Consider the following 15,505-nt stretch of genomic DNA (forward strand, 5'->3'; position numbering starts at 1 on the left):
CTATAGTTGTAAATATGCTTGCTATATAGATCCTCTTCCAGTCATCAGGCATGTTATATAGTACTGGGTGGATATATATTACTGTGTATAATATATAAATATATTTATATATATGTATATCTATCCCTCTCCCCTATGGCAGTATCCTAGCATTAAGGCAATGAGTACTTCATTAAAATCAAATAAAAGGTGTGCCATTAAAATCAAATAAAAGGTATGTCATTCAAACCATACAGAAAGGAATAACATTATTGATGAGACACACGTGAATAGGAAGATAAGACGGATAATACTCAACCAAGAACCCCCCCAAGTAATAGGTCCAGACCAAACCGATCCAAACTACTTTACATCTCGCCTCATCTACTCCTTCAGCCTCAGCGAGAGCACGATGGCTTCTGTGTGCACATTTGAGACGATTCAATCGGGCATTTTTGCTTGCGCCAGGGACATGGGGACAAACAGATCTATAAAGGCTCTTAATCTACTTTACTGGATAATGCCCGTAGAGGAAAACTGACGCCGGAGACAAAGAACGATTATTGCGAGTGTTTTCTAATACTTTTGTGTTATCCCACGGATGCAACCACCAGCCTATAAATAATAAAAGGCATGAATAGTAAAACCTCGGGCCGACTGTGCACTCCCTGCAGTAAAGAGAGGCTCAGGAGAGGGGGGGGGGGGGCTCAGACACCCAGACAGACAGGGGTGGGAGGCTGCTACAGTGTGCACTCATTCAGTCAAGATGTGGGCATTTTGACGAGTGTAGTCGTAAACCTCAACGCCTCCGTCCAACATGGGAGGAATAATACACCAGCTGGCAGCGGCGAGGGTCCTTGGGTCCCCGCAGCCCGTGGTCAATGTGCTGACTAAGTGTTTGTTCCCAGGTCTTCTGGGAGTCGGCTGGCTGCTGCTGCTATCCAATATGGGGGGGGGGGGGGGGGGGAGACGACGACGACACACCCAGAAACTCTGCATCCCCTTTGAGGTCCTGCATGCCGTTTTTACCTTGACGTGGGGGTGTTCACGCACAGACACACACGCAGAATCGTGCACACACACACACACACACACACACACACACACACACACACACACACACACACACACACACACACACACACACACACACACACACACACACACACACACACACACACACACACACACACACACACAAAGATGCTACATCTTTATGAGAGATCTGATCAATGTTCCCCGTCCCAATGTGATGTTGGGATTATTGATTAGCTAGCAGGGAAAAGCGCGACGTGTTGGATATTCAAATGCCCTTGGCTGCCGCCGGGATTCAAAAAAGGGCGACACTGTGACACCAGAACAGCTGACTGGGCTGGCCCGGCCGAGGCTCGGAGACAGAACCGAGCGGAGGTATCCATCATCATAGAGAGCGCCTACATCACAGCGAGAGAGCATGCAGTACGAGTGCTACGGTAAACCAGTGAGGGGTACGGGGTGGCATGCAGCAACCACTCGCTTACTGAGCTGCTACGAGACTCACGGTCCAGGATCAACACGACACCGGACGAGCCGATCATCAGCTCGTCGATCGGTTCCATCGTTCATTCTCAGACGCCTCGTTTGCAGCCATCTCTTCGTTGAGAGGTCCTCACACAGATGAGTCATTGTAAGTTCAAGTTAACAGCAGGAGGGAAGACCTATCAGAACCCAAAGTTAACCCGGGTTGAGAACGTCTGAATCCTCTGTAAAAAATGTAAAGTGCATCCAGGAGTTAACAGTTTGGACGGACTGGACAGACCTCAGACGTATGACAACACAAACCATACAGACAAAGATCTCGTATACTGACGAACGGGCGGCCAGATGGCATCATAGCCAACAGCAAACACATGCTATGATGAACCCTGTACGAAGCCAGGACTCGAGTGCTGTGAAGTGGATCACAGCATCGTAACCCACGATGCAGATCAATCTTTTAAAGTCAACCAGACGTGTGAATCCCCTCGACCAGGTTCACACAGAGAGCAACGCGGTTACATTCTAAAGACCACCCTCTGTAGCTGGTGGGGTGGAGTGCAGTGGGAGATCCACAGTCCGACTGGCTGAGGGGGACAAGCACACCAAGCTCCCGGCTTTAATCAGGGAAGGAATTTAGACCGACCCCATCAATGATATCGTATCAAACGGCTCTCCATCACGGAGAGCTCTCAAGCCTTCCTGGTTGCGGGAGCCGTGTCCAGAGAACCCCTTTATCCCGCACCCTGAAGGCTGGCCTCCACCTCCTACCCCCCTTACCCTTCCCCAGACGAGGGGCGGTCATCAGTCTGACTGACGGTACAAACCGCCGACCGTAGGGGATGTCCCCGCCGACGGGAACACGTCCGGCCCGCGAGCCGCGGCGCTCGGCAGCTCGCGGGCCGCTGGTGCATCAACAGGAGCGAGGGTTAGTCGGAAATTCATCGGCATCACAATCGCTATCGTCGGCCATGGGCTCCATGGCCAGCGTCCCGCTGCCTGCGCCCCCACACCTGCTGTTGCTGCTGCGGGGGTCGGCGGTGCAGTGGGAGGCGCCCGCCGGGCAGCGTCCGCTCACTCGCTCCAGCAGCCGGGCCAGGCGGGTGCAGCCGCTCTGCCCATGCTGGTAGCAACACAGGGACTCCACACAGCTGAGGCCCTGGCTCTGTTGGGCTGATAGAGACTGAGGGACGGACGGACGGACGGGAGAGGGGAGAAGGGGAGGACGGACAGACGGACGGACGGGAGAGGGGGAGGACGGACAGACGGACGGACGGGAGAGGGGGAGGACGGACAGACGGACGGGAGAGGGGAGAGGGGGAGGACAGACAGACGGACGGACGGGAGAGGGGAGAGGGGAGAGGGGGAGGACAGACAGACGGACGGGAGAGGGGAGAGGGGGAGGACAGACAGACGGACGGACGGGAGAGGGGAGAGAGGGAGGACAGACAGACGGACGGGAGAGGGGAGAGGGGGAGGACAGACAGACGGACGGACGGGAGAGGGGAGAGGGGGAGGACAGACGGGAGAGGGGAGAGGGGGAGGACAGACGGACAGACGGGAGAGGGGGAGGACAGACAGACGGACGGGAGAGGGGGAGGAGGAGGAGGAGGGGGAGGGGGAGGGGGAAGGTTTGAGTATAATGGAAGCAAGAGGAGAAGAGAGAAAAGAAAAAGGAGGGAAGCATAAAATCTGTATTAGAATCAAACACCGTTACATCTTTGATCCCGTAATGTGGGGGGACTTCAGGGCCGTGGTTGGCATGCTCAAACACAAACACGTGTGTCCAACTCAAACCGCAGACGACTGCAACGGTCACAGAACACATACACAGATGAAACAATATGACAAACCAAGGAAAAGATGACGATAAATCAAAGTAAAGAGCTTGGATTTGGGTCAGTGTCCAAGATGAGTTATAATGAATTAGTATGACTATGAATATAATATAATATAATTGTTACGTTTAGCTTTTTAATCATTTAGGTGTTTATCCGAAGCAACGTGTGTTGTTCAACGACCCAGGCCACGTAGAGAAGCTTACTTTAGAATATATTTGTCTGCTTAATGTTAGGTTTAAAGAAGTATCTACCCGTTTGGCTAACCTTGTGGCTACCTCTTTGCTCTGTGACAGTAGTGCTGTGAAGCATTGTAACTTAGACAGTTGCAAGTCAAGAACTGTCAATTTTCCCTCTCTCCTTACATTTGACCTTTTCTATCAAAGAAAAGGCCAGTAACTTTACTTGGAGGACTTCTCGGTAACCTTGCACATTCAGAGGCTTATCTCCATGATGGATGGTCTTCCATCTACGACGCAGCTCCAACACACAGGGGCCCAGACCGGCAGACCAGAGCCCAGTCCTGTTCCCTGTACAGCTCGCTTCCTAGATCTAGGTTACATCTTACACCTCTGTACTGTTGCCGCGCCAAAGCTACCGCTAAATAACGCCACTCCCCAGCCAGCAATGCAGCTAGCGCTATGCAGCAGGACGCCGTTAGGGAGGGAGAGGCGGGATCAGGTCCCTCTCAGTTCATCCGAGTCAGCACCTCTGAGGCAGGTGGGCCGAGATGGAGACGGAGAGAGGAGGAGACGAGACAAGGCGGAGAGGTGCTGAGACGGCCACTGCCTTAGGGCTCAGAGGACTTGGGATACCTGAATGTACGACCGCACTACACAGAACAGGATGAGCAGTCACCGGACTACTAATCACTAAACCTGCCTTTGTTGGGTTCCCTGTTGGCTCCGTTTGGCTGCTGTTGCACGTTCCTGAAGTGACTTCTAATTAAACAGTTGCCATGTCAACAAACCGCCCCCTTGAGAAACAGCAGAACACCTACAAAATCTGGAACATAAATGAATTATATATATTGATGACTATTCTAAGGTGAGACAAAATGTAAATTATTCATAAAATGTTTAAAGGGTTTATATTTATTATATAGGTGCAAGCTAGAGCCTTTCTAGCACGGGGGAAGGACTGCAGCAGCAGATCTACACCGTGAGCCACGGCCTCTGATGGAGACTCTGTTTATCGTGAGCAAAGAGGGCCAGAGTTATGGAGAGCCATCCTTAGTTATGGTCTGGTGAACGCAGAGCCATTCGTATCCCTGGATGACTGCTTTGGCTCCCGTCACACGATCATCGGGAACAGGAGCACGCACTACACCACCAATCAATGGTGAGGGAGGACCCCGAGGCTGAGCCACAGCCATGAGGGGGTTCGATCACAGCTTTATGAGCCAGAGGGAACACTGTCAAAGTACTGATCAATGGATTTCTAGTATCGGTTTTGTCTGGGGATAGGTAACGCCTAAGGGCTGAATTATTACAGACGTACTATCCTACTGCGAGTGAGAAATGAAGGAAATGTTTTTTTCTATGGATTTAGGCAAATTCAACGATGCGATGTTTATATCAGGGTTCTCCCATATTGGCTAAAAGGGGCACTGTGCCTCCAAACCACAGAGCAGTATCGATAAGAGCAGTAGTATGGTTAAGATCTCGACGATACCCATCGCTAGCTTTAACTAGTGTTCATTTATGAATTAAAACACTGCGTTATTAACAGCTAGGGCTAACCATACAGAACTCAGTTCAGTCGTTTGGTGCAATGCCTAACAATAGATCATGGCTGGTCTACTAGTTCATGCAAATCCATTATTAACAAACTGCTTTGTTAAATGGTTGTAGGACACGATGTATTAGTCAAATGTTCAAAGCATCCAAAAATACAGATGAATGTTGAAAGAAACAATACAAGGAGAGCTAAAGACAGAAAACAAATACCTGAAAAGAATAACGCAAAAGACAAAAAATAACCAGTTAGTAAATATGTACAAGACACCAAAGAGGAGCTCAGTAATGCAGTGGAGGACATGGAGGCCAGCAGACCAACAGCAGCATGCGCTCGTCCTCCAAGCGCTGAGGAACGAAATCAATGCAAAGCAGAGGGGCTCTGGGGACACAGCGGGGGGGGGGTGGGGGACGTGGAGGGAGGGGTTGGGTTCACCGAGGAGGGACACTGATGGAGGGGAACCGGCTTAACAATGGACCGTCGGGCAGCAAGCAAGGGCTACCTCGGGACCAGGAAATGACTTCAGGCGGAAGAGCGTCGGGCTTCGTTTAACTTAAAACAAACTACAGCATAAAAACATGAATATGTGAAGTTAGGGTGGGTCATTCTCAAGGAACAAGCAGGGCGGCTGGTGACAGCAAAGTCACACAGGGTAGTGGTCAGATAGAGCCCTGGGTTTGGGCACACACACTCTGCAACATCCACAACATTAACAAGATGCTTATACACTGGTGGTGGTGGTGGTGTAGGGGGGTGGTGGTGGTGGTGGTGGTGGTGGTGGTGGTGGTGGTGGTGCAGGGGGGTGGTGGTGGTGGTGGTGGTGGTGCAGGGAGGGGGGGGGGGGGGACCGAGGGGTTGAGGGCCAGGCGATGAGGACACAGCGGGGCGGGGGCTGCACGGTACTACCTAGGGGAGCAGGGGGCGGAGCCGGCGGCGGAGCGGGGAGGATAAGCAGCTAGCAGGTGCCCCTCCCCAGGCCTCCGCTGGGCTTCAGCAGGGTCATATTCTGGGCTGACTGGGAGCTCATCCTCGTCCATCTGAGGGGCACAAGACGCTAGCGGTCAGCCCCGTGAAGCGGGCGGCTGCTGCGGCCGATTGGCCAGCTCGCTAATCATTGAGTGAGAGGCTTCAATCATTGGTTAGCCAGCAAGCCGGTGAGTGGTTAATGAAAGAATAATCGGTATCTCTCAACGGCCGGCCAGTTTAGTTTGTGCCAGTATGCAAGCAGAACAACCAGTCCCAAAGCAGTTCAGGGTGTCGATTAGGCATACAGTTAATCATCCCCTAACCCTCCATCTACAGTGTTCATTCACGTAGCAGAATACTGCGTAAAGACAACAATAAATATGACTGGTTTTCCATTTTTAAGGCCGTTCTCCGGTGACGTTAAAAAAAACGAATGTTTGCCATTTAAGGTAAAAGACGAAGTAAGGTCTCGTTCCTGAGTGATGGGAAGTTCCTCTGCTCGGGTTGGCAGGTGTTAATGAGAAGCTCCTGAATGACTAACGACTCTACTGGAAGGTGATGATGGGGTCACTGGAGGAGCGGCTTTCATTTCCCAGCAGGAGAGGGGATGGGTTAAGACTTTAACTGAGCAGCAAAGCCATTTCAGCTACCGCCGTTAAAATGAGCAGAAAACCAAACAGCCACAGGAAACGGGCTTCCTCATGGGAAAAGAATGTTGCTAAATGGTGCAGAGGCAAAATCCACGACTGTTCAGGTTAATTAACCTGCGTCTGGACCTCCGGAGCCGTTAGACGCCACAAAACCCACAGAGACCCGGAGCCAACTTCGGAGATGACCTCCTCCCTGATTTAGCAAAATTGCAAAAGTACTCAATGGAAAAACGAATGCTTTCAGTGCACCTGGATGCATTAACAAAACATTACCATCATTAACTTCATGCACTCTTGGAGAACAGGAAGTTTGTGCTGTTGGAGATCCCCTCATTGCAAAGGTACCAAATCCAGTAACTGCCCGACGCCTCCTGTCTACATAATTTGTGACCGTGATCAAAAGATTTACTGCGATCCCTGAAGTGGCATTGTGTTTTTCTGCTCATTTTTTACTTAAGTTAGCAAAAATGTAACTTAAAATTTCAAACACATCCTTTATTCAAATCCAAACTGTTCCTTGCCCTTACTACCGTGGGCGTCTCGAGTCAGACACTAATAGCACCGTAAGCTGCAGAAGAGGCTTGCTAAAACAAAACCAGCGAAGAAGGTTTAAAGATGCAAGCAGCACAGGCCTTGCAGAACCAATCCCCTATCAGGGTCGTTCACACAGGTGACTGATGATCGCAGTTTAGCAAACAAACTCAACAGAACGAGTTCAAATGTTTTCATTGCATTGAAAATAAATCAACCATTCAGTGTCGATGATCACAGTAATATAGTAGTCTATTTTTCATTTGAGGAAACTGTACCTTAATAAATTAGCACTTTAGTTAAAGATATTGTCATTTATTTTATGACCCAATGGACTGGAAGCCACTGTTGCCAAGTTATGGCAAAGCAAGCCAAGCTAGCTCCGTTGAAGCATATCCATCCTAGGACCGTGCCATCATATTAAGGTACACTTTACAGCAGCCTATCATTATCTACTGGCCAATCATCACTCCCTATAATGAGGCCAATCCCAGCAACACATGCACTACAATGTGCTGTGACAGTCAGGCAGTCCACAGCCTATAGAGAGACATACAGGCCGGTGAGACCAGGACCAGAGCGCGTCGGCGGTGGGAAGGATCTGACGGTAAAGACCTGAGGGGCAGGGGCAGGGGAGGCACATTGCACCATGCTAGAGATGGGGTGGTGACCGGGGTACCGATGGGGTGAGGGTATTTACCATGCTACAGTGAGCTTGGTAGGATCCGCTATCCGTTGAAACATGGCTTGGGGACACATTACTGAAGGCTCACCCAGGGACAACGGGATTGCATATCAGGACAGCAGAGGATCAGGTACAGCTGGCCCATGCAGCGGTCAGAATGGGGCATGCCAGTCCGACCGTGACCAGATGCAGAGCCAGCCAAAGGGGCTATGACCCCCGCATTTGGTGATCGGTGAGATTTGAGGAGTACAGGTAGAGGACAATTTAGTATTGTTAGCACGGTGGTTATAATGTTCCCTCAAACAGGACCTGTTATTCTGAGTCCTCTGTGTTGTGATGACTGCCACAGAACAGCATCAGTCTAGATTCACTCTCGTTTCAAAGTGCTTTCATTCATTCTGCCATGTTGGTTTTTCATGCAGGGTGAGATGGCAGTAGAAATAAATCATGGTGTGGGAGGCATAAGCAATGAAGTCGGGTCTCAAGGCAACGGTAATAGTTCAAGTTACCGCTTGAAACCCAGACATGCAATAATGGCTGTGACTCATGCGTCATATCTCAAGTTCACTGATGGATAATAAAGAGGGCTGGCTTGCCGGGAATGGGAGGGTTGAGAGAGTCTGGGAAGTGAAAGAATTCTCGGCACCCTCCCAATGCCTTAACTTCCTAGCTATCAGAAGGGTTGATCGGGACATGCATACAGAGACAAGCCCCTGTATATATACGGGAACATGTATACAGACATGTTCTCGTACATACCCGGACATCTTACTGTACAGTGTACAGGTATGCATTAAGGTCTAAGCTATAACCCGAGAGCGGATTAATGAAAGGAGAATGAGAGACGTATGCAAGACGGATCAGACTACTGGCTGGAGTCACACAGGAGGAGGACATTGCAGTATGTAGTACTTCTTGTCCAGAAGATTAATCATGGGACACTCTCCTGTGCAAGTCCAGCCGTATTGGGGCTGCATGTTGCCAGTGTTAGGCCGAATTACAGACGCATGTACGAGAGGCCAGACTTGGGATCACACCATTTTCATTTGCAATGTTAAACCTGTACTAACCCAACTCTTCTTCTGCTATTTACTCCGTATAACTAGAAAGCTTCTTAAGAATAAAACGTCCCTTAAAGAGTCCCTTCTATTCAGGGAATTCATTTCCATAAATTGTTTTGCGGTCGTCTGATTTTGCACAACTCTAAAGCTCGCTTACGCGAAAACTAACATATTCCATGATTAAGCATTCATAAAAGAAGAAAGAAGAACAACGCAAAATGTGTGGGCATTGTATGTGTGGCAATTAACCAAGCAATATTTCTACTTCATGGAAGTGCACTGCAGAGGGGGGCAAGAGATGCAGATTCTAAGCCTCGTTAATCAGGGTGATGGAGATCATTTAAAAACGTTCCAGATAGAATTAAAGGGTAAGATAGATGAATATAATGAACCAAGTATAGATAATAACACATGATAACCCATGGTTACGTTCAACATAACGTGAATACTATTTCTTGAATACTAGTTTCGAGAGACCCCCCCCACAATGCCAAATCTACAAAGTGAAGCACAGCGTATGACCCGTTCTTCTTTTCTGAATGTCTGAGCAGAAGGCACTCGGGCTCTATTGGTATTCTACAGGGGTGTGCTGTCCCAGGACGGCCTCCTCCTCATCTCATCTACCTAATCTTGCCCAGTTGGGTCTTGGCTCGCGACAGAGGCTGCAGAGCGATGAAGTCATCCTCTATGACCACGCGGTTGGAGTACATCTACACAGGGACAGGAAACAGGAGAGCACACACACACACACACACAGACAGAACATGCACACGTAGACACAAATACAGGGAGGAAGGGTCAAAACAAGAGTGTGTGCACACACACACACACACACACGCAGTGAGTTAGAACCAATCATTTCACACACACACACACACACACACACACACACACACACACACACACACACACACACACACACACACACACACACACACACACACACACACACACACACACACACACACACACACACACACACACACACACCAACACACACACACACACAAAAACAGGACGAAGGTTAAAGAAGAAACAACAAACACCACAGAGAAATTTAAACAGTAGGAAAGTTATTATTTCTATTCTAGAGGAAGGAGAAACTGGAAGAGAAGGGAATGATCTCGTTTTACTGCCATACGTGTCAGTGTGTGTTCTCACGGGTGTAAAGCACCCTAGGGCATCAGTGTGATCAGCAGGGAACAACAGCGAAGCTGGGACTTATTCACCAAACTATTCCTGGAAGCCAGAGGGTGATTCTTAGAGAAAAGGGCTTTGATAAGAGTTACGATGTTACAGTGTGTGAAAAACCTTTCTACCTCACCGTCCCTCATTGCATTTCTATATGCTGGTTAATAAAACCCTTTTTAAATCGGTGCTTCAATGCAGTCATACTTTCTGGTTGTTCATGCGAAAGGGCTGCTTAGAATAATACATAAAGAAATGAAATATTGTCACATTGAAAGGTTACTCTTATATTATGGGATATCCTTTATATTATACTATACTAGCCTGGTTATTGCCAGACCAGGCTCAATCGTAGATTGCACGTTGGTCTGGGGAAGCTGATGTCATTTTCTTCAGCACAAGAGGCGTGATCGACGGTCCTAGTTCAAATGACTCTGTACGCAATTGGCTGCTTGCCATCGCTTCCCTGTCGCCATTGTCTTAAACCAGCCAATAGCGCGCCAGGGAGAAAAGCCAGCCTGGTGATTGGCTACCGCAAAAACGTATCGAAACTAGAAAGAAATGTATTGCTCTTCTCCAGACCCTTCAGGTCGTGGGCAGAATGGCCGGGGCTACCCAGTCTAATACTACAATATCACGGCCGTGGACATGACTTCAGCCCTGAACATATTAACGGACACATCCCAGACCCGGCCAGACGGTCCCAGGCCCCCCCCCCCCATACCTGGCTCTTCTGGGTGCCAGTGGGGTGCAGGTGCCGGTAAAGGACCTTCTTCAGCATGTCCGGGAACAGACAAGTGACGATGATGATGATGATGGTGAACCAGGCCGAGCCGCTGGACAGGAGCTGGACGAAGACGAAGTACATGTCCTGGGTCTGGACGAAGGGCCTGCAGGAAGGGGGAGGGTTAGGGGAGGAAGAGCAGGACAGAGCGACAACCACACACATAGAACCACCAATGGACATATAACCAACATAATGTTCCTCTACTTTTTTTTATTATTACTATATTTTTGTTATTGTATTATCTGTTATCTGCTGCTACTTATTTTTTATTATGGCTTATCTTCATTTTAGGGATGCACCGAAATGAAAATTCTTGGCCGAAACCGAAATCGAATATAGTGGAACAGTAGGCAGAAAGCCGAAACCGAATACGAATGTGGCTTTTGCTGTTTTTCATTAATTTTGCTTTAATTTTTCATTATTGCATAAATCAAACAATTAAATGTCCTTTATAAACTTTTTTGTCTTGCTTTTCAATATTCTTTTTACTCCTTCGGCTGAAACCGAAAATTATGTTTTGGGCCATTTTCGGCCGAACATTTTCGGTGGCCGAATATTCGGTGCATCCCTACTTCATTTACTTCCCTTTTGTATTGTTGCTGCTATGTGGCTGTTGAGGAACCAAGCCTAAGAATTTTACTCTTGTTTACTTGTACGATAAGATGTAAAAAAAAGTAACTGAATCTGAATCTAATGTATATCCTTTACTGTAGGTCAGTATAAGAGTATACTATACTATATTAGAGTAGTCATTAACTCAAGGGTTCAGATTGCTCACTTATTGTGTTTTACAATCCTGCATCAGTTACCTTCCTGACTCGTGTTCACCATACATACCCGCTGTGCCCTCATGCATCAAAGACCTCCCAGCATGGCTGTGCGCTCAACATGACTCCACTTCCACCCACACCATGATCGACTGATAATGCCCTGCCTTTGGTTGTGTGGAGAGACACCGACACAACCCGACTCTGGTCTTTGGGATTCTCACCAGATGATGCCTCCGTAGAAGAGCGAGAAGATGAAGTAGAAGGTGATGGAACCCCAGGTCACAAAGTGGTTCATCCACGTCCAGTAATGGGTCTCCAAGGCCAGCTACACACACACACACACACACACACACACACACACACACACACACACACACACACACACACACACACACACACACACACACACACACACACACACACACACACACACACACTTGAAATTCCGTCCCAGCCCTGCAGACTTCTATATCAACTGTTCCCTTCATTGCTCGTGATGATGAGGTTAGCCTAATTATATTTTAGCCAGACATCATTAGCAAAGTGATTGTTGGCCTGTCGAGATAATTGAGGGAAGACTGAGAAAACCGACCGCAATTCATTTAGGATTGGTTGGGGACAACATGAGGGTCTGGTCAAGCGGTTTGTTGTGTTATGTGAAGACCCTGTACCTGTAGTGTCACAGTGATGACCATGACCGTGTACACCAGTGTTCCAAAGGTCCAGTTCCCAAACATCTGAAAACAGAAACACAACCGTCAGGAAAACAACACCAAAACAGCATGATAACACGACGTTAACTCAGCACAATGCAGTAAACCCAAATCGTACATATATATATGAATATGTTTAAGTTCATTCATATACATTTATGTGTTTTAGTTACCCTCGGTGTGCAGGAGATTTTTGGAATACTTTAAAAGGGACGAATGAGGATAATGCTTAAACTATGGAAGGACTATCAGACTGTTGCTGAAACATCAAAGGATGGTTGAAAAAACATGCAGAATATTTAGCAACGGCTAAAAGAGGAAGAGATAATCCTGACTTAAAAAGTTAAATGGACGAAATGTAGACTACTCTCGAACCGGGGGACACATGCACTGAACCGCTCTGCTTACCAGCTGCTTGTTAGCCCGCAAGACCTGAAGACATGCACAGCGTGAAAAGAACAGAAGGAAAAGGAAATGAAGACAGACGGAAAGAAAACCAGCCAGAGAAAGCAACCACAGGGAGTCGTTGTTTTAGTTTGGGAAATCCAGAAACCACAAAACCAAGGGAGGGATGTAGAAACAGAGACACAGGGGAGGTAGACGAGAGAGTGGGAGAGAAGAGGGGGACACATTGACTGACATGAAGACGGGCACAGAAACAGGTTAAAGACTGTTCTAAAGGCCGATTGGCTGCTTGTGAGACAGGCTGCTGGTCAGGCACACAGAGAAGGACCAGAGCATCAGAAGGAGAGAACGAGGGAGACAGAAGAGGGAGAGGCTGATAGAGAGATGCATAGAGGGGGGGGACAATCAATGAGGAGAGAGGCAGGAGGACAAGAAAGGCATAAAGCCCAATTCAATAACTGGCAGAGATTTGTCCAGCACATTCATAGCCAATCCAAAGAAATCACACAGACAGAGATACGCACAAACACAACTCAAACACTTGTACAGACGTGGTGTTGACTTGCATTGTGCCCTCAGCATTCTGAGACTCATATTGACAGTGATGAACCGTTCCAAAAATGTCATCACAGCTTATACATACATTTCATTCCGGAAAATGTATATTCTTTACCATCTAAAAGACACACACCTACACACACACCTAAGGACAACAACCAACCACAAACACAGACAAATACAACAGTGAATACACACCAGGGCTGTCCCAATACATCATTTCAGGCTTCAGATGGTCGCTAAAGTTTCCTTTCTTATTCGAAAAGGAATTTAAGTGTAAAGTATACCATAAATAAAAGAAGAAAGTACATTCATACTGTGGTTCCCTTTCCCTGCCTGAATCGGAGCTGGCTGAGCCAACTGCTGCAGAATCACGATTTTACAAACTTATCGTTTTTATCTTTCAGTGCTATTTTTGACAACGCAAAGAGCGAAGCTACAACATCACATTGCATCGCTGCGTGGGCGGCTGTGGCTTCCCGATCAACTCAGATATGAATACCTACCGTACAAACAAATTTCTATATATTTTTTTTTGGTTACACCACTAAAAGACAGACACACGATCCCACACACACAGACACAGACACACACCTGTCCGTTGCCATTCAGGCTGGTATCCTCTCCTATCAGAGCGTAGGACCCGAAGAAGAAGATGAAGGCATGACAGAATCCCAGCAGAGTCCAGTAGAGAAAGGTCCGGAAGGAGAGAAGAGAGTTCCTGCTTATGTCCCTGTGAGGAGATGAGATAAACACAGAATTAAAAACCACTGAAAACCACCTTTATCTTCAGGTCACTCATGCTGCCATTTAGACCGAAAAACAAACAAAGTAGAACAGAAATAAGAGTGCATAAAATAACATGCAACTGCAAAAGTGCGAGTTAGATGTCGTCTTGTTCCCCCTGACCTGTAGAGGGCCGGTTTCGTCTGGAGGACGTGGGGGTGGACCAGCTGCTCAAACAGGCTGTACACCAGGATGGGCAGGGAGGTGAAGAAGATGTTGTACAGGGTCAGGTATGCACCGTCGTACAGGGTCTGCAAACAGAAGTCTGTTAGCACCCTTCTTTGTGAGAACCCGCTACGGAGCAGATCGGTTAGGTAGGGATTATGTTGGTTCTAACACAGGGGGAAGGATTCATTTTCACAGCCAAACTATTCCTTTAAACTATCATGGTTAAAGAACCTCAAATGATCAGTGACTGAAGCGGACTCAAGCCGTGATTCTCGCAGCATCGAGCAGACATTGATGTGAACGATTTGTGAAGAGGCATGAAAACCAAGGGATGCAAAGACAGACAGACAGACAGACAGACGGAGATAGAGACTTACTTGTTGTGAAAACAGACAGAAGAACTGGTATAAAAACTGTGGTGTGATAAAACACACATTCTAGAAAAAGAGACAGTGAGAGAGACAGAATGACAAAAACAGATTACACATCATTCAGGCTGAGGGGCACGAACACATTTGTAACACACGTTACTTTGGCTCCGGTCACACTGCATGCTTTAGTGCTCAATTCCTAGTTATTGCTCAGATATTGAGCTGAGCTGTTGCTTTTTACCTTGGCTGGATACATTATTTATAAAATGCAGCCAGTATCAGATCCAGTGTGAGCTGCTCTCAGTCTGAAGTGACCGACGTGCGCAGAATAACAATATTAAACTGGTCCCACGCAGCACGCGGCTGTACGGAGTGATAGACGGAGGCCACTGAAGTCAGCGTTTCCTCTCATTGATGACGGCTGATGTGCCGAATGTGTGATAAGATGACTTAACAATGTCTTTTCGCAGAGAAATGTCTGCCGGTTTGGTCTCGTGCGTGTGGATGCAGCGGTGGAGCCAGGAGTGGTGGGATTGTGAACGGCTACACAACTTAAACTAGACCTAAACTAACTCAAGAGACTAAGGGTAAGCTACCTGAACTAGTGTGCCTGCCAAGAATTACCTTGTAAAAAAAGTACTGCACAAGATGAGCTATTCGTATGTAGTAGAAGTGGCCGTGGACCAACAGCAGTTTGGACAGGAACTTAAACCGGGCGATTGCATAGTCGCTGTTTCTCACGGCCTGCCTCCCCTCCTTCCCCATGATGCCTGAGGGAGGAACACGCACATCCACAC

At 47.9% G+C, this 15,505-nt stretch overlaps 1 protein-coding gene across 5 annotated transcripts in view; it reads right to left on the reverse strand.

Annotated features, from left to right (window-relative positions):
- atp11b (ATPase phospholipid transporting 11B) overlaps positions 1-15,505 on the reverse strand; it is a 43,346-nt gene that overhangs the window by 5,775 nt on the left and 22,066 nt on the right. For 2 of the 5 annotated variants that reach the window (XM_060068092.1, XM_060068093.1), the window contains exons 22-30: positions 15,333-15,478; positions 14,715-14,774; positions 14,293-14,420; positions 13,978-14,116; positions 12,829-12,852; positions 12,379-12,444; positions 11,929-12,032; positions 10,875-11,040; positions 2,508-2,677 (exon numbers count right to left, since the gene is read on the reverse strand). In XM_060068092.1, coding sequence (XP_059924075.1) covers positions 2,508-2,677; positions 10,875-11,040; positions 11,929-12,032; positions 12,379-12,444; positions 12,829-12,852; positions 13,978-14,116; positions 14,293-14,420; positions 14,715-14,774; positions 15,333-15,478 — 1,003 coding nt within the window. Of the gene's footprint in view, positions 1-2,507; positions 2,678-7,552; positions 9,673-10,874; positions 11,041-11,928; positions 12,033-12,378; positions 12,445-12,828; positions 12,853-13,977; positions 14,117-14,292; positions 14,421-14,714; positions 14,775-15,332; positions 15,479-15,505 lie in introns of those variants that run through there. The other 3 variants (XM_060068096.1, XM_060068094.1, XM_060068097.1) reach the window with 3 other exon arrangements.

The sequence above is a fragment of the Gadus macrocephalus genome, chromosome 12, assembly GCF_031168955.1.
Source record: "Gadus macrocephalus chromosome 12, ASM3116895v1".
NCBI classification, from domain to species: domain Eukaryota; kingdom Metazoa; phylum Chordata; class Actinopteri; order Gadiformes; family Gadidae; genus Gadus; species Gadus macrocephalus.